Here is a 21,692-nt window from a genome sequence, read left to right as displayed (position 1 = left end):
CTGTGCTTGCTGGCTGCAGAACTTCATGAAGTGACACGTCTCTCAAGCATCTGGCCTGATGCCAGCATCATCCTTGCATTTTGTGCTGCATGAAGGAGTAATTTTTTTTTTCAGTTAAGTTGTTTCAGCAAATTCTCCTGTTATTAGGAAAAGACAGATCTGTAAGGAGAGTTGTCACCTTTATTTGAAAATCTTAGCAATTGATTTATATTCATTCTATTGACACCAATTTTGACAAGTTTTGTGTTCCATTTCATGTATAAAGGAAATTCCATAGCAGACATCTTAGAAGGGTGGTGGGTAAAAGCCTGGAGGCTGTTTTTAATTTTTATTTTCAGAATTCAAAGCTAGAGCCAGCTGAATTTCTGTTGGAATTGAGAAAACTTTATATAACCAGATCCACAGATTAAAATGATGCCAGCCAAAATTATACTCTAGTACAAAAAAACAATTACACAACACTGATTAAATTACTGGATCAGTACCTTTTGAGGTTGCTGAAATACACATTAATTAGGTTATTGAAGATTAGAGGTGGTGTTCTTATATGAAGGATGGGAGTTGGGAGGGAAAGGATTTAAAAATAGTAAAATACAGTCATCATGAAGAAGCCATTTCTGCTGGTAAGCTACCAAACATAAGTTTTCTTTTTAAATTCAATTACCCAATATTTACACAAGAGTCTCTGAATATCAAATCAGTTGCCATGGAAATATGGAAACTAAGCAGATAAACAAAAATCACACCTGAAATTAAATTGCATTTGAATGGACATGCAGTTTGCTTCCACCACTTGCATTGTATCAGGCATCTGTACACTGTGCAATATGTTTCATTCAACACATGGTTTGAAACCCAAAGGTAACCAAGAAAGAAATAAATTGTTACAATTATCTTTATGTAGAATTTCATACTCCACAAAACAATGCAATTGACACAGGGCTTACACAGAACATTGGGTGATGCTTTGCACTCACTGTGATGGCTTGGAAATATAATTCACTGCACAATACTCAGAATATTTACAGAAAATGAGAGCAATCATTAGTCTCTTATAAATAAGGTGACCAAATATCCCAGCCTTCTATGAATACATGTAACCCCCTCCATGATGAAGTCATGGCAGTTATTTTGCTCTAATGAGCCTGCTCCTATCCCCATGAGTATTCTAAAAACAAAAGAAAGATATCACACACAACCAAAAGTAGTCACACAACAAAACCCCATTCTTGTTATAAAATTTAAATTCTCAAACATCCTTTTAGTACTGTCTCATTTTAGTTCCATTTCTACTGCTTTACTTCTATGGGTTTCCCCTTTCCCTGAATGTGATGCTGGTCCCCACCTCGACAGGAGCAGGGAGGACTCTGGAGAAATGAACTGTAAAAAGGCATCATCCCAGCAGCAAGGAAAACAAAAGAACATGGCTTGCAGGCAAAAGGAAAAGGAAGCTGAAGACCCATTTGTGTCTAGAAGGGTGAAGAGAAAACGGGCATTTTGGTCGCCTTAGTTACAAGGCTCTCGGTCACCTGCATGCACGGACTTTTGTTTTAGTCTGGAAGTGTTGATCTCACAACCACACCCGGTTTTATTCAAACACCAAACTGCTGAACAGTGTTATGAACAGCAATCACAAGGATGGAACAGCCTTTTCTCTCAGAAGTAACAAAACAAGATACTCCTTGAAGTCTTCTTTCCAGCTGTGCATATGGATCTGAACAAGTCCCATCTCCTGATAGGCAGCACTACCCCTGCAGGCATGACCAGCTCAAGCTGTGACCCTTGACAAGTTGTGCACGAGGTTGCCATTAAAGGTGACATTCAGCAAGGTTACCACACATGGTTTGGGTACCACAGTTACCAGCAAATCACTTTAATGGTGACCAATAGATTATAAGTTACTCCAACTACACACAAATCAGAGAGGATTATTACAGAGACAATACTTTACACTCCTCTACCTGCAGCTTTCAGTTTGGTTTGGTTTGTTGCTGTTTTCTACATGGTGGTGGTCTCCCGTGGCGCATAATGTGTTTTTCTAAACTATCCAGGATGGCAACAGCAATCCTTTGGACATGGGGATCAGTGTGGACATTTTCCTTGATGTTGTACAAATGCTGCAAACCACCTTCTTCAATTAACATGCTGCAGTATCTGGCGGCTGTAATAGGATTATAAAAAGGGAATTAAAACCAGAATTATCTAGGGTAAAGGTAGGAGATAATGTAAACACTGACTGAAATCCACTTTTGTCTCCAGGCAGTATTTAAGACACCCCCTAAAGTGTCCACAGACGTGCATGAGTACTTTAACAAGTGACAACACAACAGAGTTATTTGGACAGGACTCCAGCTGTAATCAGGTCTCTTACCAGTCTGTCTCAGCTGACTGGAAAGTGCCCTGTAATGTGCACAGTATTCTCTCTTCCCCCCACCTCCTCTACAGGCATTTAAAGTGCACATAAACAAACCAGAAAAAATGGGAATCAAAAGCACTATAGTGTCTATGAGTATACAGGTAATAGCCCCTTTCTCAAAAACCTTGGTACAGAACAATTACCAAAAAATGGTATCAGATATACCACATAATTTGTGGAGGCCTCCAGGCTTGGAGAGCAAATACAAACTAGCTCCTTCCAATAGCTTGCTAAATATATTGATGGTGGCCTCTCATTAATTATAAGTTGCTACAAATGCCTTTCCAGGGAAATGCCTTTCCAGGGTTTTTTCCACTTACATTCTGGAATTCACTAAGTTGAAATCACACCCCCATCAGCTGCAGCATTATTAAGAGCAGGGAACAGCTATAAAAAGAGCTGTAGGGTGGATGTAATGTGCAAGCTGCAGAAGTTGTTTTGGAAAGGTCAGGATGACTGTAATGCAATCCACAGGGCATTACCTCAGATGGGCCCAATGGCACCATTCATCTCAGTGGTGCAACACCAGACTTGTTTTAATGCTGATGTTCAGCATTTCACTGGGGATCACATTTACTGTGGCACTACAAATATTTTAGTTGGGTTACCTCACAGAAGTGACTATGACACAGACAAACAGCAGCAGAATAAAAAAAATATACAAAAAAATTTAAACCAATTGCTTCCAGACCACTTTATGCTGTCATCTGTAAGAGGGGGTCTAAATAAAAAGCATCTCCTCTCCAGGACTACTAAAAGCTTTCTTGGTAACAAGCACTAAAAGCTGAAGATTTTCCTCCCAAATACATCTTCATATTTCAGAATTAAACACTTTTTTCCCCACAGTAGATTACTACATTTGCTACCAAACACTTGGTTTCTCTGCAACTTTGTCCAGAAGCTTCTGGCATCAACTACCATGAGAACTAAAAGAATTCTGTCTTGGTCTCAAATCACGAGTAAGCCAATGCAAACCTCAGTAGCATGTTAAAAGCTCAGATGTGAGGGCAAACAAAATACCAAAATTAAATAGAACAAATAGGACAACACAAAATTAACAGGACTGAGGCACAAAGAAAACTTATAGGGCCTTATTTAAAATCCGTTATCCAGATCTGACCAGTAAAACAATTCTGTCAGAACAGTCTGACTTCATCATGAAAAATCTCACAGATTTCTGGACAGTACCCTGGGAACAGAGGCATATTTATGAGCTCTATGAAGGGCAGCAAAACAGTATTCTGTGTGCAGTTTTATATTATGTGATGTTATTGGTTGGTCCTAAACAGATGCCTTATCACTGCAGAAATAAAGATTGATGGGACAGGGATAAACAAGCCCAGATATGCTGCCATCAAGGAGATTAAAAACTGGCACAGAAAACACTTCAAATACTTCAGAAGAAATCTGCTTTATATAGACATATTCATGACAAAAATTCCTGTCAAAAAAACCCCAACATTAAAAGCCAGGAAAGTTTGCCCCTCCTACACTTAGGTATGGTTGGGGGATTTATTTCCTTTTCCCAACAATTCTGCATAACATCAAATGCTCTCAAATCAGTCTACTTCTCATTTTGCAGATGGGAAAGAGATTAAGAAAATGACATTTATGCCACAGCAAGTTACTGCAAAAAGGCAATTAGAGATGAGGAATAACTATAGTTTTTGTTCTCATAGTAAGACACTGCTACCTGCCATAGTAATTGCTCTTAATTTAAAAGGAATTTGTTACCCAGCATTAATATTTGCATATTCTATTTGAATAAAAACACGTGTGCAAGCAAAAAATGTAGTTAAATCTTAACAAATCCACATTGTGGAATTAACACTATGCATCTAACAGAAAAATTTCAGTTAATAGAAGAGATGTAAGGAACTTCCACTACTCTCTTTTTCTCCTCCATTTAGTCAAGCCCCAGGAGTAAATACCCCAGAAATTCTTATTTTTCCCACTTCATGCTAGTGAATACCATACCAAAAAAGAAGAATTTTAAGGGTAATATTCTCTCAATACATACGATTTTTGCTGCAGACGTGCTGCATTGCCCACACTGCCCATAACTGGACACCAGGTGTCATGAAACAGCCAAGTAGTGGGAAAAATGGATTGAAAGACCTATTAAAAAAAAAAAAAAAAGAAACAGTTACTTGCTTTATTACTAGATACTTTTACTTCAGAGGTCATATGTTTGTTCCATATATTAACTACATGTTAACTACACATGTTAGCCACATGTTAACTACAGGACACATTGGTCTGCTGCATCTAAAACTCATTTAAGACAACTACCTGCAAATATCATATATAGTAGATATGTGGTTTGCTTTTTTCCCCCAAGCTCTTGATCACAAGATAAGACAATATTTACCTGTAAGCCACCATCTCACATTCTGGGGTTGGCCAGTTCAAAATGGCAGTATGCTGTAAAATACAGAACCAAGAACATTGATTGTTAAATACAAACATTGAAACAAAAATAGAAAAGACTGTGATAAAATTCACCATGATTTCTGTACCAGCTGTTCAAGGAGAGATGTCCTCTGGCTGCGACTCAATGTCCAGGCCTGCTCTCCCCGAGAAATCAGATGAGCAATAATCCCTGCTGCAAAGTAGCTGACTTCCACCTCCACACTGTGCAACAATTTACTGATGTGGTCTATGAAGTCCTTCCACATTAACTCAGAATGGAGCTCTTTCACTTCAGCTATGTTATTCTGGAATGGGGAAATAAATAATAAAAAAAAAGAGAAAATGTCAACAGAAAGAAGATGGTGTGAGGGAGATAAACGCAAACTTGAATTATTTTGTGTGAGTAGACACAGATAAACACTCAGATGAGATCTCTGTACATCCAGGTGACCACCACATGCCAAAATTCTACTTTTGCTTTTAGAAATTTTTCCAGTCTATGCAGGAATTTGCATCAAAACAAAGAGATATTCTCCTAAATGATTTTATGCCATTAAAGTGTAGATTAATCAAAGGCTATTTTTAACATTCTCAAGCCCAATTTAAAAAAACTCCAGCAAGGCAAAAGTCTGCATTCCGCTGACTTTCAACCTACTTTTTGTATTTGGACTCATGTGAAGCCTCACTCTCCTTTCTGAAAAGCTCTTTTTATTTCTTCTAACCATCAATTTCAATATAATTTTTGAAGAAACATAAAAAAGTTCAAAAACATGCACATTGCAAATAATACACACTATAAGGATTAAAGAAGAATGTAAAAAATATTAGGATATGAAAAACTAATTTTTCAGGTTAACACAGGGTAAAAAAAATCCTTTCAAAATAAAATTTTAAAAGTATATGTTTCAGACTGTTATTTTTTTCATCTTACCAGAAGTCCAAGAACTTTCTGTTGGATGGATGATTCAGATGGAAAAGACTGTGGATAAAGCAAATTAAAAAAAAAAAAGTAAACATTTATGCTTATTATTGAAACAGCTTCAATTATAAACCTGTGCTGCTAATCCACCACCAAGCCCCCCTTCCTCACCTCTAAGACTCTCATGAAAAGTTCTAGCCCTTGGTTTTCAATAAAGTGCCGACACGTTGTTGGAGATTCATCTGTGAGGTTCCAAAGTGCACTCAATGTGAACTTGAGGGTGGTATCTACAAGATTCTGATTTGTTTTCTGTTTGACTATTTGTAGAAGTTGCTAGGGAAAAAAAAAAATCAAAATATCAACATATGTATTAACTCCTCTGCTTTTTTCTACACTAAGTGGGCAATGCATAGCTGTCATTTATACAGAGTAAAGATAAACATGCTTAGAGTCAAACTACAAAATAGACCAGCTATTAAACTTTTTACCTCTGCCTGCTAAAGGAACTCATTCCTTTGTTTCCACAGTAATTACATGTGTAGGGCTATTACAGATGGCACAAAGCCACCCACAGAATCAGAACCTTTACAACAGTATTTACTTCATTCTCATTCTGAGCATCTTTCACCCTCAACAATGAATTTCAAATCAAGGTATGTCTTGCTATCTTACTTTGCATTAATTGTGTCAAGTTTTTCCACTTTGGCTTACCTTCTAAATAATTTTCACATGAATACATGTTAATATGTTCTTAGAATTTTATGTCCTTATGTTTACTTTGTATCTCCAGGAACACTGCTAGTATGAACAGCTGGAGAGGATGGAATGGCAGGAAAGCATCTGACTTACCCTAACAATGAAGAGTTCTGCACCAAGTTGAGCTGTTTGCTCTGTTGAAAGCTGTAAACAAACAAAAGCAAATCAACATTATTTTAGAGTTTAGAAATATTTTCCTATCATCTCAAAGCTTAATTCCATACCTTTGCAGCAAGAATGGAAATTATGGCTACAGCCATCCTTTGCATGTTTTGATCTTCATGATTGCACAGCCACTGCATAACAAGTTTGGCTGCTTCAAACCTGGAAGTTAAAAACAAAAATTAATTTTTATAAGGCTCATAAGTGTTAGTAAAAGAAAGATGTACACAGACAACAGAAGTATGCTTCATACCATAAAAAGTAGAAAGACACAGTGAAATTGGATGTATTGTATGAGCCTCTGTCAGCTTTAAGCTGTTGACTTAGGGTCTCTTACTTCTAATTATGTATCAGAGTGCACAGGAAGTGCTTCCAAAGAAGGAAGAAAAATTTGGCACAGTCTTCTGAAACAGCAGACCATCACACTTCAAAGTATTTGGACAAAATATTTGAGTAAAAAATGGCTGCAAAAAGCAAGCCCAGAGAAATGCTGACTCCTGTTACATGGAATTAAAGATAGACCCATCCAGATGAAGTTCAAAAACCTCTGTACAGCAAAGGATTTTTTCAGACCTATACTCAATTGTATATATTTGTGTCAACAGGCCTAAAACAATATAGGCCAGATAAATTCAGCACACTGGATTGACTTAAATTGAGCAAAACTGGGGCCAGAAACAAAGCTTCTGAAGAAAAATATTCTGCAATGCTTCAACTCATTTCAACTGACATCTAAAACTTGCCTGTTAAATGGGACATCCTGAAGGATTCTGTCACTGCATAGTGAAAGAAGGCAATTCTTTTGCAGCTGTAAGAAATAAAAAACAATTGCTTTATTAGAAACACAAAAATTTTGGAACACTTTCTATTGGGGTGCACGAGACAGAGAGTACTTTGGACCTTATCAGCATAAGAGAACTGATAGACAAAATGCCTTGGCAAAAGCAAATGGAACTTTGAAAATTAAATCTAGATAGCAAGAAGATTTAATTAGACAGGTTTACCAGAAAAAGAAAATCCTATTAAACAATGCAAGCAAGAGATGTTGTTATATGCATAAGTTTGTGTATGTGATTTCAACCTAATCATTGTAGTACACTTTACTAGTCTCCCTAAAATACTATATAAGTGCTTGTATCCCACAATAAAATCAGATTCTGATCACCTAGTTGTTCCAGACACATTTTATGAAAAATCCTTTCCTTAGGATTTTTCCTCCTGAGAAGCTGAGAGACCTCAGGAACAAAATGTAAACAATGGTTATCTGCTGCTGTGGAATGCAACAGGTGCATCTGTGATTGGTCTCATGTGGTTGTTTCTAATTAATGGCCAATCACACTCAGCTGGCTTGGACTCTCTGTCCGAGACACAAGCCTTTGTTATCATTCTTCTTTTTCTATTCTTAGCCAGTCTTCTGATGAAATCCTTTCTTCTATTCTTTTAGTATAGTTTTTATATAATATATATCATAAAATAATAAATCAAGCCTTCTGAAACATAGGATGAGGGAAGAGACAAGCATCTGACCCTAAGTCCCCTGTGAACCCCATCACACTGAGTCAATCTCCCCGTCTCTCTCCATCACCGACAACTTTCTTGCCACAAACACATTTCCCCGAGGTCCTGGGATGTGGAGAAACCTTTTGTTGAGACCCACAAGACAGAGGACGGCACAGAAAGCAGAGGAGCTTTGCCCTGTACCTGCTGATGATTGGGGAAGTGCTCCATGGCCTTGAGGAGCAGGTGGGTGACGTCTGCCAGGAGGCGCACGGGCATGCCGGCCGCCAGGTCCTGCTTGGTGAGGTTGAAGACGCAGGCGCTCGCCGCCAGCTGCACGGGCAGGTTCAGGGGGTGGTTCCTCATGCCCATCACCACCAGCTGCAGCACAAGGGTGGCCCACGTTAGCTGCTCACACATTTGCACACAGAGCCCAAGAACAATCTGCCTCCTGCTCCAGGCCACAGCAGTGACTCACAGCACCCAATTTCTGCCTGCCTTGTACTTGAATGAGAAATCCATCTGGTGGGATTGGAATTCTCAAGGAATAACATTTCATTCTGCTCAGCGATTCAAAGCTGGCAACTTCTACTGCTCCAAGTCCTTTTGCACAGCTTGTAGCAACCTCTCAAAGAAGAGGCTGCAAGACTGCAAGAAATTCCTAGAAAGAACCAGGCTGGGATAAAATCACCAAACCCTTTCAGAGGTGAATGATGCAGGACAGAGTTTCTGCAGTGCAATAGTAATGATGTAGTGCCTTGTTGTTTGGTGATGAGCCATTTAGAATCACATCCTGAGCTGCTAGGTCAGGACAGATTTTTTGCAGCTTCTTCCTGCATGATGCTTTTGGCTATGTATGTTGATTGTGATCTCACCAAATAAACATTTAATAATAATATTTTTCTTGTTGATAACTGACAGGTAAAGTCTTTTGGACATTGATGCCAAATTTAAGGCCACTTGTTCAACATCGAAGAGGATAAGAAAAATAAAAACCATGTGTCCTACTGGTGCCTCTTTTTAGGATCCCTACAAAACTTAAACCATCTCTAACGTTCTAGACATGGAAAGCCAATGCCTAGAATGGATTTTTAAGGAAAGTTTTGGGCTCCGGGTTACAGCCCCATACAGAACACTGACAATATCCATTCACCCATTACCCTGCTGGAGGGTGACAGTAGAGAAGCTGTCACTTAATTCTTTCCTTATTATTAATGTTTTGTGAGCATCAGTAGAAGGCACTGCTCTGTCTGGTGAATAAGAGTAGACACAGCTTTGATTAGAACCCAAGCAGATACGATCTAATGTCAGAATTCAGCATCTGAAGAATACTTCATATCATATTCAAAGGTATGTGAAAAAATCAATTTACATGCTACTAAATTTAGATAATTTCCATTAATAGAGAACAATTTTGCCTAACATAAAACACTACAGGGCATCTTCTACATCCCTCATGTTTAAATAGTTCTTTTTTTTTTTATTTAACATTACAATTTTAATCTTGAAAAACACAACCAAAAAGGTAAAAGCTTATAAACTAATTTATACCAGGCTTTTGGGGATGAGCTCAGGAAGAACACACAAGAACCATCAAAACTATTATTTTACCTTTAAAATTTCAGGCTTAGTTTTTTCCATTACATGTGTCAGGCTGAATAAATGAAAGAGGGCTTCCCTCACAAAGAAGGCTCGTTCACTGTACCGCTTCAGTGCTTCTGAAATCTGAGTTTCATTTGCTTCTCCTGACACCTGTGAACACAGAAATAATCTTTAGTTCAAGATGTCAACATTTTAGTTGCAAAGTTTTGTTCCCAAAAAATGCAAAGCTGCAGTTTCAAAGGCAGTGATTTGGCCAAGTCTTTCTGTAAGCAAATGATTGCCAGCCTGCTCTAGTTTCCATTTAATGATATTTTCTGTTATAACTGTAAATTGTGTAACTGGTTTGTTCCTCAGTCCTACCATTTAATGAATCATTGCTGCAATCACTGTTTTTTATAACTCTTAGGGCAGCCATGCAAAAATTGTTCTACTTAACATGGCACATACAAAAAAAGTAAAAGGTTTATATATAAAGTGTCACATTCTGTGCATCCTGCATTGTATACAGGCATGTTTTTTTGAAATTTTTGATATCAGGAATATGTTACAGACTTGAGAGAACTGACAGCATCTTGGATTTTTTATTCTCCACTGATTAGAACAGGGTAGCCCTGTTTACTGACATGTTGTACAGCCAATTATACCCTACATGAAAAATTTCCACTTGGTTTCATGTTCTCGACTATAATATCTGCCTAGTGTTCATAATCAAATTTCACAGGGCTGCTGTAAAGACAGTAATATTTTACCTCTGCTGTTTCCATGAATTCTGTGTCTTGTTTACTCTTTAGCAGTATCTAGACTAAGCAGTTTAATATTTCAGTAGAGTTACTAATGAATTTAGATCACCAAAAAAACAAAATAAAACCAATCATAGCCTACAGTCTCTTCTTGACAATTATGCCTTTAAAAAAAAAGAATGCAAACTGTATTTTGCTAACCACAGTGCCACAAGTCCATTGTGACTTTCACATTACTAGAACCTTCCTCCTTCCTGCCTTTTCATGGTGCAGACAGTTCTATGAAGCAATTATTCTGAACAGCAAGGATTACATTGCATTATTTTATACCAAACATGAGGTATAACCTCCTGGCACTGGATATAATCACACCAAAGGGGAACTTGCCTTTTCTGTGCATTTCAACACTGAGACACTTTGCTGTCAGCTGTGACAACTAAGTACTCAAGAGACCTGGCCCTCAACAACTGTCAAATTTCAGGGGGAAAAAATACAAAAATTGTGTAGCTGTGTTACTCCACTTGCCTATAACAAGAGCATTCTGAATTTTAAAACTGAAGTGGAAAACTAGACTTGCACAGGAGACAGACTAAACTATGGACACATTAGGCTCTCTTCCTCATTCCCTCTGCAGCTTCCATCATTCTCAAGACCCAGCAGAAAGGAAAACTCAGTGTCAAAGATAACATACCACTGACATGTCTAAAACAACTTTTTTTTAATTAATTCTGACCTGCTTATTCTCCAATAATTGCCTTCAGATTTTACAGAACAGGGAATGATGTCTTGTTGCCTGGCTCTAAAAGATAAATAGATGCACTTCAGAAAACATAGTCTCATCCTAAGGGGCTAAGTAACTGAGGATTTGTTCAAGAAGAGGAAGCCTTTCATCCTAAATTATTGCTTCTTAGGTGATGCTTCTCATCACCAGAAGACCTTTCAAGACAAGTAGAAATATTGTAAGAGGAAATAGCAGTGGTGATGGAGCATAACAGCAGCTGAGTGATTCAGCTTTATTGTATCTGCTGTGTTAATCATGAACTGCTCAAAGCTTATGCAAATTCTACCTCCACCCCTCACACATTGCTGACTTATGCCAGATACTGTCTGGAATCCAGGAAATATTATCCCACCAAGTGACTTCAGACAAGGCAAAGCTCAGCTTTCTTAGATATGGAAAATCAAGATCTAAGGTTCACTGAAAAGGCACAGAAAACAGATGCCTCTTACAAGTATATGCATATATACAGTATTATGTAAATTTAGCAGTTTGTGTCAAAATTAAGTAGGAATTTCACCTAAAGCCAGGTGAAATTATAATTAACAGTTTAAATTATAATTATAATCGACAGTTTAAAAAAAATGAACCCACACAGACATACATTTACAAACTATTAGCTCTATTTCCCCTGCACATTCTATTTTTTCAGTGAAATTAATCCCCCCACTTAACCTTCAGGTTTCCTTCTCCTGTTAAGAACTCTGAGTAGCCGGCATCAGTAGCTAGCAGTCCTACAAACTGCATCGTGGGCCGCTGCAGAACAAATGCTTGTACAGCTTTATCTGTCACATGCTTTCTTCCAGAAATGTCCAAAGACACAAGGTTAGGCAAGATATCTTTCTGTTCCAGTAAACGAAGAGCTATGTCCGATGTGAACTGTTTGTCATCCGAAATGTCAAGGTGATTCAGGTATTTTAGTTCTCTTATTACATCCAGAATCTGGGTTGTGGTCATTTTCAAGCATTTCAGGTGGTGCATGGTCAAAGACTTGAGCCTGTCTTTGCAGGTGAGGAGTGCTGTTATGTCAGTGACGGAGGTGTTGGATATATCCAGACTTTCCAACCTGGGAAGTGAAGCAACATCTGCCAAGTCCTCGTTGTAGAAGAGCACGTTGGTGATGCTCAACGCGCGGAGCCCGGACAGCTGACTGAAACACCTCTCGTAGGGGTCTTCCAGAGAAAGAGTCAGTGAGTTCAGCACCAGGCACTGCAGATTCTGCTGGATCCACTTATTGCTGCCCAGTCCACTGATAATGTCTGTGATTGTTATATCTGCATTGACCCCCGTGGCATCCAGCTCCACCAGCTTGTGATGGCAGAAGGCTTTGCGGAAAGCCACGGCGGAGATTTTGGCCTTGCGGATGCAGGCGCGCTTCAGGCGCATCTGGGTGCCTCGGAAGATGCCCACGGTGCCATCGTTGAGCAGCCCTGTGGGAAAACAGCATCAGTGCTTGGCTCCAGTGTTACACACCACCACTTGGACAGTAAAAACCCAAAGGGTACAAAGTGTTGGCAGAGAAAATTAATTACAAAGTAGTTTCCCTCAGATCCTTACACCACCGATCCCAAAATCTTACGTTTGTGACTCCACTTTGAAGATTACGAGGTCGTGTCTGGAAAATTCCAGGTTTAAGAATAGGACAGATAAATAAGAAGCAGTAAATGCACGTTACCTGTTTGGTTCAGAAAATGGAACACACAATAAATAAAATATGGGTATGATTCATAAACAATTAGAGTGCTGCCCTCATTTGCTGTATTTTTCTCACTGAACTGGTTAGAAGTGTGCTAAAAGCAGAATTTCAAAATTTCTGAGTGCAATTCTCCTCTGGCCACAGTTCCATTAACCTCAAGATTGCACCACCTATCAATGACTCGTTCTCATCTTGCTTTAACTACGTAATCTAGCATTTGACTGAATTCTTAAGTAGGATCAATACTAAATTAAGCTTATTAAGTTCTATATGAAGAAGGTAGGAGTGTTGCTCAGAAACAAGCTGAATGTGAGAAAGAAACCTAAGAAGTGATTCAAAGAATAGAAAGAAGAGGGCAAGGAAAGGGTGGGAAGGAGAAAAAGACAGCAATGAAAAAAAGAAAAAGCAACAATCTTGTTTAGTATCTTTTTACTCTGTAGAAAGAATTCAAAAGTAGCTTTTTCTTGCAAGACACTGGCAACATCCTAACTGAAACAATACACTGAGTTCCCTGAATTATCAAAAATGCATTGAATATACAAATATGAAATCTTGGTGTCTTATCAACAGAAGGATTACAAAAAGCCATGTGAAGGGTGCAGCTGCACAGGCATCCACACAAAAGGAGTAGGAAGAACATGTCCTAGTTTTGCTCCTACAGGGTTATAAATGTCAACAACTCTCCTAGCTTTTAATCTCCTATCTTCACACATATTTAACAAAGAAAATGAAATAAAAATGCAATTTATTTGAATAATAACAACATTGCCACAACAGTTTGGATTTAAGTCATGGGCTAGTAACTACCTGTGTGACAAAGGCAAATATAAAGATTTGCAGACCTTTCTAAGGAGCAAATGCTTCAGGCACTTCTGACCAAGCAGTGAGGGGACTACTTCCCTCTTTTTCAGGGAAAGCAAAAATATGGGATGGAACAACTGGTATGGAGCAGAAAAATTAAAAGCAATAGATATAATTACAGTCTGGTTAAAGTATCACTAAATTACTTCTTAATTTTTGCTAATCTCATGATTTAAGGACCAAAGCTCTCTCCCTGGCCTACCTTAGTCACATTGAGTTTACCTGCCACACACCTTTTTTCCATCCTGTATTCTTTATGTTTGTGGTACTTTGGTGTCCGAAAATGTCTTCACCACTTCCAGCATTGCTAGTGAGTTTCTGGTAATTCAGTTTCCTTGAATCTGATTTCTTGGGACTACTCTAAATAACTCCTTATCAGAAAATAGTGTATATTAAAGATTACCCTTTTTTATGAGCTTGTCTATTTTAGGACCATTCCTTCTGTTTCTTCTGACCAGAACAACTGGAGAAATCCATTACCTGCCCAGTAAGACCCAAATAAAATCTGCATCTATAGGATAGGGTGTTTGGTCTGTTTACAGTAATTTTTCTAGTGTCATGTCTAATTTTTTAACAAAAATCTCCAGCATCTCAAGGAATGGGTCTCTTATCTCTACTCTAGCACAACTTATACCTTTGCTTTTTCATGACAGATATTTTATTATACAAATTTTATCATGCTTAAAGCAAGCAACCAAGATGGCAGCCCTATCCTCAGAGAAATGCTGACAAGAGAGCCAGTAAGCCAGTACACAAAATGTAAGGATACCATAAGCTGTTTACACCACTCTAAAACTGAGTGCTTTGAAACAAATAATTTCATGTCAATAAAAGTATTAAGAGAGATGAGAAACTGCTTTAATGAATCCCAAGGTTTTTTTCTAACTTAATCACAGTAAAAAAAATCCAATTAAATGCTCTTCAAGAGATATTGTTGCTAGAAGTAGTAGAATCTTTTTTTGTTTTTTTTGTGAAATTATTGAAAGAAGATTGAAAAATGTTCAAATAAAGGAACAGTAAAATCATAAACCAAGACTAAGAACTTTCTATTTAGATCTATGTGGCAATGCAAAGCTCAGCTGAAGCTGTGTAAAGCAAAAATAACAAAAATTCTCTATTAAGGGATTACAGAACACAGTTTTAACAGCTAGAGCAGCAGATTCTACTAGAAAATATAGCAGAACTGCAATGTCACATTCCAGTGAAATAAGTTCACCACTGAGCCACAAATGATTGTTTTTACCATGAAATGCCATCGTCTGCAGCAGTCGATCAGCCACCTCTTGAGGGAACATTCCAGGCTCCTGCAAGCACAATGTCCCATCTTGCCTTTCTGTGCAGAACTTCTCTAGGTTGGCAGTCAGGAAATTCAAACAGATATCCAGTAAAGAATATGGAGAAGCTTCCTCCTGTCACATGCAAGACACAAAGAAACAAAGGGGATTTAGTCAAGTCATTCTTTCTATGTCTTTCTAGTCTGGCAAATATTACAAGAGGAGATGTCTCCCTCAGGGCCACACAAAGTCAGGTCACACAATGAACAACTGGCCAAACTGATGGCAGCCTCCGTCCCCTGGCATCCCCAGAACCACATCCAGCCACGTCTGCTGTGCTTTGAACACTCCTTGTGTTCCCAGAGGAAGTAATGCAACTGCTGAAAAATAACTTTAATTTATGAAGTCTACTGGGAATTAATCAATCAAGACAGACTGAAAGAAGACTTAAAAATCAAATTATACATCTAGACTTAAAATATTTCTTTTAATCTTTCATTTAAGTCAATGTATATTAGAAGTCTGCTACCAACCTACATAAGAAATGCAGATATTGCAGATAAATTGCATATATAGGAGCAATTATTGATACTGAAAAGAGCAGCTACAGCTTCACATCAAAAAATGAAACCCAAAAAGAACCAGTTTAATTCCAAATCTTGTGCAGCAATAAACTAACATCTATTACAGTGATCCTTTTCCTCTTTCCAGGCACTCTGCACCTGGAAATCATCTATAGCACAAGTCTGGGTACAAAGGACAAGGCAGAATATAAACTTGATCTTTTGCCTCCGAGTTTGAGGATGTACACTGATACATAAAAATCTCAAAGGGTTTTTTTATTCCGTGTCTAATAATAACCTACTGTTTTCAGGCACACAGATTAATCAACATAAAGAATGACTCTCAGCACTGTGAATCATCCCCAGCACCACACAAAAGAAGGCCGAGTGACTGGTACATACTCCCCCAGACAATATTGAAAATAACAGCATCAACTGTTGTCAGATCTCATCTGTAGGAAAAATAGTAGCTTCCCTTTTATACAGAAAATTCTGGATAATTTCACCTTTCTTTCTCAGCCCATTTAACTTCTGTTGCTTCGCTTGCCTAATATGCTGATCACAGGAGTACTGAAATATGTAAAAGGTTATAGAGGAGAAATATAAATAAGGTTACAGAGATAAGTATTCTAAAATAAGGTGCACATATTTGAGGACTGGGAGGTACCACATTAGGGCAAAGATGGAATGGAGTCTATCTTTAATGAATCATGTATTAACAACAATTAGAGACTGCAGTTTAATGGCTCCTGAAGACTTAAGTACAGGCTTGGGAAGTAAAATCTCCAAATTATTCAAATGCAAGCTCCTTTTGCAGCTTTTGACATGCAACTTTTAATCCTTTGACTCAGTTTTGCTAAGTGCTTAAGTTTCATTATTTTTTACTTTATTATTACATTGTATTGTTATAAAAACAGGAGTTACTTTGTGATGCAACTTGCTCCCATACCAGGAAACAGCAATTTTGGCTGCCTCCAATCTTAAGAGGATAAGAAAATGAAGGACAGAATTTGGAATTGTGAATGTCTGATGTTTCTTTTTGTTTCTTCGTAGTGTGCAATGATGCCTGACTATTTTCAAATAGTACATTTTTTATGTGAGATGGGAAAATTTCCTTTTAAACTTGAAATCTATATATATACCCAGGACTTCTATGACAGCTGATGAATCAAACAAAAATCAGAATCTCTACTCAAAGGTGTATGAAAATCATTCCCACTGAAGCAAAGACATCCACATCTCCATTAGATCTTGTTTCTAATTTGATGCTCAAAGATGACAAAACCAGAATACAGTCTCTCTTCATTCCTCCTGGAACTGTTCCTTCCTGTCTGCCAAAAAAGCTGAAACACTTTGAAGTATCAGTGAACAAACTCCAATGAGAATTTTTAGCCCTGTAGATAGGCCACTGGCATATGACTCAGAAAACTATTTTTTCAACCAGTACCTCTGAGTGGCCAATCTGTCCTTTGGAAATGCAAGTTGAATTTTTACATAATCCCTCTGGAAGTTCATGCAGGGCATCTCCATACAATCAAGGAACAAAAAGCACAAGCAGGGATCAATTACACTTGCAAACAAAACAGTTCTGTTTTTATTAACTCCACTCATTCCCACTATAGGAGACATCTGTAATATTTCTTCAACTTGCTGCCCAAAGGCTGAGCAAACACCCCTGACAAAGGCTCCTGAGGCAACCTGGGCAGACAGGCAAAATGTTTTTAGCTGTATCTAATAAAGTCCTCTGACAAGCATCCTAAAAACAATTTCCTAAGCCGCCTGATACTGAAATAGAACAACTCAAATGCAGTCTGGAAACCTTTCATGTGAGCTGGAGGCATTCCTTTTCTCACTCTTCTATACTTCAAGACAATATTGCCCAGTTAAAGTTGTATTTAAGCTCTTACAAGGTCAGAATTTAAGTGGTTCATTTCTCTGGCTCTGCTTTTGAATGTCAGGCTGGAGACAAACCTGCCATTTGTTTTCTGATCACTTCACTTTCTGTCTAATGAGACACCATAAATGTATGTCAACCATAGCAGAGCACTTGAATTTTTTTGTTATTATTTAATAAACATCACCCAGCAGTTTTTAAGTAGAACTTCCATTATGCTATTTTACTTTTTCATAGTCAATTATCTGATATTTCAATTAACCTCACAGTTTCTTTCATTATATCAAATTAATTGAGTAGCCAGGAAACAAATATAAAAATTAATTCCCCAAAACACAAAATTATGAATTACATGATGCAAGCTGGGGTGCCTTCATTAACTAAAACATATATTATGAGAGCAATGTGACACATCTAAAACCTGGCTAGCTTATGGAATAGCATAAAAAGTAGAATAATTTCATTAAGATGGGCTTTTAAATGTTTATTTAAATTAATTATTTTTTTAAAAAAACTTTTAAAGTGCTCAATATAATCAAAGCCAACGAAAAGTGTGCAGGGGGATGGGGTAAACTGCCTGGCTACTGCCCTCTGACAGAAACCCAATACAGAGGTGAACTGAAATGCAAAACCAGCTCCAACTTGATGTTACCAGCTCAGCTTCGAGCTCACACCAGTTGGAAAGGTTCTCCCAAAGAACATTATCCTCCACTTTTTCTTGTGAGAATTCCATGAATCAGCTTTAAACACCACTAGAATATACTCCACACATATCTTGAAGAGCATTTCAAAAGCAAAAAAGAACTTAAGGGGACACATTAAAGCACTGGGAATAAGTTAAAGAACCTTAAGGCAAACATTATAAACCCAGTTTATAATGGCTGAGTGTGAGTATCAAAATAAAATCCTGTTCATTTGGGGAAGCATCACCAGGGAAGTATCTGCTTATATAACAGTATCTAAAGAAAAATAAGAAACAGGTATAACTGCTGTTTTCTGTCAGTCATTACAATCTAGCTTTAGAAAGGAAAAAAAAAAAAAAAACTCCACTGCTGTGTGGGCCTCTCATCACAGAGGTTGTGATCCCACCAACTCCAGCCTGGCAGACTCAGTTCCTACAGGCTCTGTCTCTCAGACTCATTAAAAATCTAATTTTTTTTTTCCATCAGTAGTGTTTTGTTTTGGCTGGCTCTTGTTCTCCCTCAATAAATGAGTATGTAACACTGGAAGAGAAATACCAATTTCATCTCTGACAGAGCCATGCCTGTGATGTGCTCCCCAAGTTTTACACCCAATTGCAGACTCAGCATGACAAACCCCAAACATGCAAAGTCTCTGTGAGCCAGGACCACCTGCTTTTCCCTCTCTAAAGTCTCAAAGGATGAGATGGGTACAGGATTAAGGACTTTTCAACTTGTGGTGGTCATTTCTCTCAAAACATTAACAGGGAAAAAGAGGCAATTTAGAGCCTCAGTTTTGGTGTTGGCTGTTTTCCAGCTGTTTTCTACCTCTCCACAGCCCCAAATCTTTACTTACTTTCTTAAAATGAACATTCTGAAAACAATTAAGAAATAGCAACTCAAGCAACAGCCACCAAAATTCCTCTGAGTGCTAAGAGAGGAAAGGCAGTGAAAAATAAACAGTTTCATGATTTATGCTACTAAGAAAGCTTTATGATTATCCCATTTAAATTAAGTTAAATGGAATTAAACAGAAGTAGGTGATTTATTAGCCAGACTCAAGGAAGGATTATGCTCAAAACTCCAATTTAACGTTAACTATTCTGGCACAAGAGGTGGGAACATACAGATTAAAGCTGCTACTGATACAAAGTCAGCAGCGATCACAAGAGGCCTAAAATTAAATAGTGCCACATAAGAACTACATAGTAAGGCCACATATTTTAAGATTATTATCAAGAACTTCAGAGACACGTTCATAAATTAAAAATGATAGAGAGTGGAACCAGACTGGTGTGCTGAACCACAAAAAAATCAGGGTGAAGCAGCCAAAGAAGGTGCCAGGAGAAGCACAAAAAAAAAAAAAAGGAAGGATTAAGTCACTTTTAAGACACTCAGGAGATCTCACAAGGCTATTTATGTTAAGAGATACCTGCACCATTCCAGTTTAAAGGTAACAGCTACTAGAACACTCCGGGGATGAAAAGTACATTGGGAATAGGACATAAACCCAGCTTCTCTTAGCCTAGAAGATCAAAAGGTGAGAGATACAAATGCTACCTATAAATAAATACAGCACAATCTATATAAACTATAGACAGAAAAAAAATAGCCATTAAAGAAAAACACACTGCAAGCACAGCAACAAAGGCATGTAGAAATGCCATGAACTGGAAGTTTTGCCATAAATTTAGACATCAGTACATAGTTAAGCAATGAAATTCTACCCTAGTTCACTGATTAATGAGCAGGCACAAAATGTACCTACTTCAATAACAATGACACATAACTTTATTAGGGGATTGACTGAAATCAGGCTTTTCATGACAAGGGATGAGATTAGATTTCCCAGGAAGCTGCTGCTAGTCCTTGAAAAGGAAATCTGCACACTCATGCCTGGAGCAGAGGAGCAATCCAAACAGCTCCCATATGTTCAGCTCCGGCCTGTCTGGAGCAGGGAAAGGCTGCTCCTTTGGCAGCTCCGTGCTGGGAGAGCTCAGCGAGGCCCACGCACCGAGCCTTGGCACGGCTTCCTGCACACAGAGCCCGGACAAAGCAATTCCCAGTGGGAAGGTGCTGTGGGGGGCTGGTGGAGGCAGGAGCCGGAGGAGGCACGGGCGGCCGGGCAGTGCAGAGCCGGGCTGAGCCCTCACTCCGGCCGGCCGAGGGGCTCTGCCCGCTCCGCCCTGGCGGCTGCGGGTGCTCGGCGCCGCACGGAGCCGTGAGGGGCCGCTCAGGGCGGCGGGTCTGGGCCGGCCGTCATCGCCCCCCCGGCGCCCTGGGGACACCGGGACACACCAAGCCGGGATCGAGCCTCCCTCCCTGCCGTCCGCCGGGTCTCGGGTGCCCTTTTACATAACGGCGGCAGCGCCGCGGTTACACAACGAACGGCGGGGCTGCCCCGGCCCGGCCGCGGTACCGGCGGGAGGGAGGGGGCTCTGCCTGAGCCCGTCAGCCGGGTTTGCGCCGCCGCCATGGCGGCCCCTTCCCCGGGGTCACCTCCGCTACCTGCGCCGAGTCCGGCACCCGGGGCTGCAGGAGAACAGCTCCCTGCCTCCCTTCCCTTCCTGCCTCCCTCCTTCTCCCGTCCCTGCCCGCCACCGTCACCCGCTCACCATCGCGGCGCTGGGTGCCGCCGGCGAGCGCCCAGCCAGCCGGTCCCGTCGCTGGGCTCCTTCTCTTTACGCTTTTTTTCTTTCCCTCCCTCCCTTCCCCCGTGTTTACCCCCCCGACCTGGAAGTGAATGTTGCCTCAGCCGGCCGGGATCCCGCCTCCCTTAAAGGGGCTGCGCCAGCACAGGTTGGTGCCGTGCTCGGGGAGCGGAGCCTCAACACTCGCGTTTTAGGCTCGAAGTGTGGGGAAAAGGGGCCATTGCACAGCAAAGCGCATCGGCCTCTCTTGCTACGACTGTGTGGGACCTTTTCTTGGGCATGGTTGCTCCGGTAGCGGAGCCGGGACCCGAGAGCTCTGAGGCGCCGGTGAGCGCCCGGCTGGAGCAGGTGAGCAGCAGCTCTGTGGCCCTGGGGACCTCCCACAGCCGTGAACTGGCGTCGGCTTCACGCTTGGTGCTCTCAAGCCTCTGCAGTTCAAGTGTTTCCTGCACAAACTGGTTTATTCTGGTAATATGAATAATAACGTGCACCAGTACAATAGGTTCTGCCCGCCTGCTTTGGGGGGGAGCTTTGCTGTAAGCATAAACCATTCCGTACAAAGTAATTTGAGGTTTCAGATGACAGTAGTGGTGAAGAAAACCTGTCTCCCGACCAATACATACAATGTACTTTGGTCAAAAGAATATAGTTATTTCTTGTTTCAGGATACAAAGTAAAGAGAGATACAAATACCCTATCCAAATAAAATTAATTAGACTATAGAATTTATGTAAAAGAATTGCTGATTCTACATGCAGAAGCTTTGGATAACTGTTGTTTGCAAACCAGCA

General features: G+C 39.6%; 1 protein-coding gene across 2 annotated transcripts; it reads right to left on the bottom strand.

Annotated features, from left to right (window-relative positions):
- Positions 1-160: 160 nt before the first annotated feature.
- On the bottom strand, positions 161-20,955 carry LOC134423255 (protein zyg-11 homolog B). 2 transcript variants are annotated; one of them, XM_063166122.1, is made up of 14 exons: positions 20,866-20,955; positions 15,083-15,248; positions 11,958-12,712; positions 9,774-9,914; positions 8,367-8,543; positions 7,409-7,473; positions 6,728-6,827; positions 6,597-6,647; positions 5,919-6,080; positions 5,760-5,807; positions 4,936-5,133; positions 4,788-4,840; positions 4,437-4,534; positions 161-2,161 (listed from the first exon to the last, which is right to left on the bottom strand). In XM_063166122.1, exons 1-14 carry the CDS (start codon positions 20,866-20,868, stop codon positions 1,971-1,973), a joined length of 2,208 nt encoding a protein of 735 aa, XP_063022192.1. In that variant the 5' UTR covers positions 20,869-20,955; the 3' UTR covers positions 161-1,970. The 2 variants fall into 2 exon arrangements, with proteins under 2 accessions (XP_063022192.1, XP_063022191.1); XM_063166121.1 differs by lacking the exon at positions 20,866-20,955 and adding an exon at positions 19,683-19,706.
- Between the last annotated feature and the right edge of the window lie 737 nt (positions 20,956-21,692).

This window comes from Melospiza melodia, chromosome 11 (assembly GCF_035770615.1).
Source record: "Melospiza melodia melodia isolate bMelMel2 chromosome 11, bMelMel2.pri, whole genome shotgun sequence".
Taxonomy (NCBI): domain Eukaryota; kingdom Metazoa; phylum Chordata; class Aves; order Passeriformes; family Passerellidae; genus Melospiza; species Melospiza melodia.
The sequence above is the reverse complement of the archived record's forward strand: the minus strand, read 5'-3'. Positions and strand labels throughout refer to the sequence as shown.

Coding starts and splice junctions, on each gene's coding strand:
- LOC134423255 (XM_063166121.1), bottom strand. Junction 9,915..11,957: donor CAGGAGAAGGAAACCTGAAG/GTTAAGTGGGGG, acceptor CTGTGTTCACAG/GTGTCAGGAGAAGCAAATGA. Junction 4,841..4,935: donor CATCTCTCCTTGAACAGCTG/GTACAGAAATCA, acceptor TGTATTTTACAG/CATACTGCCATTTTGAACTG.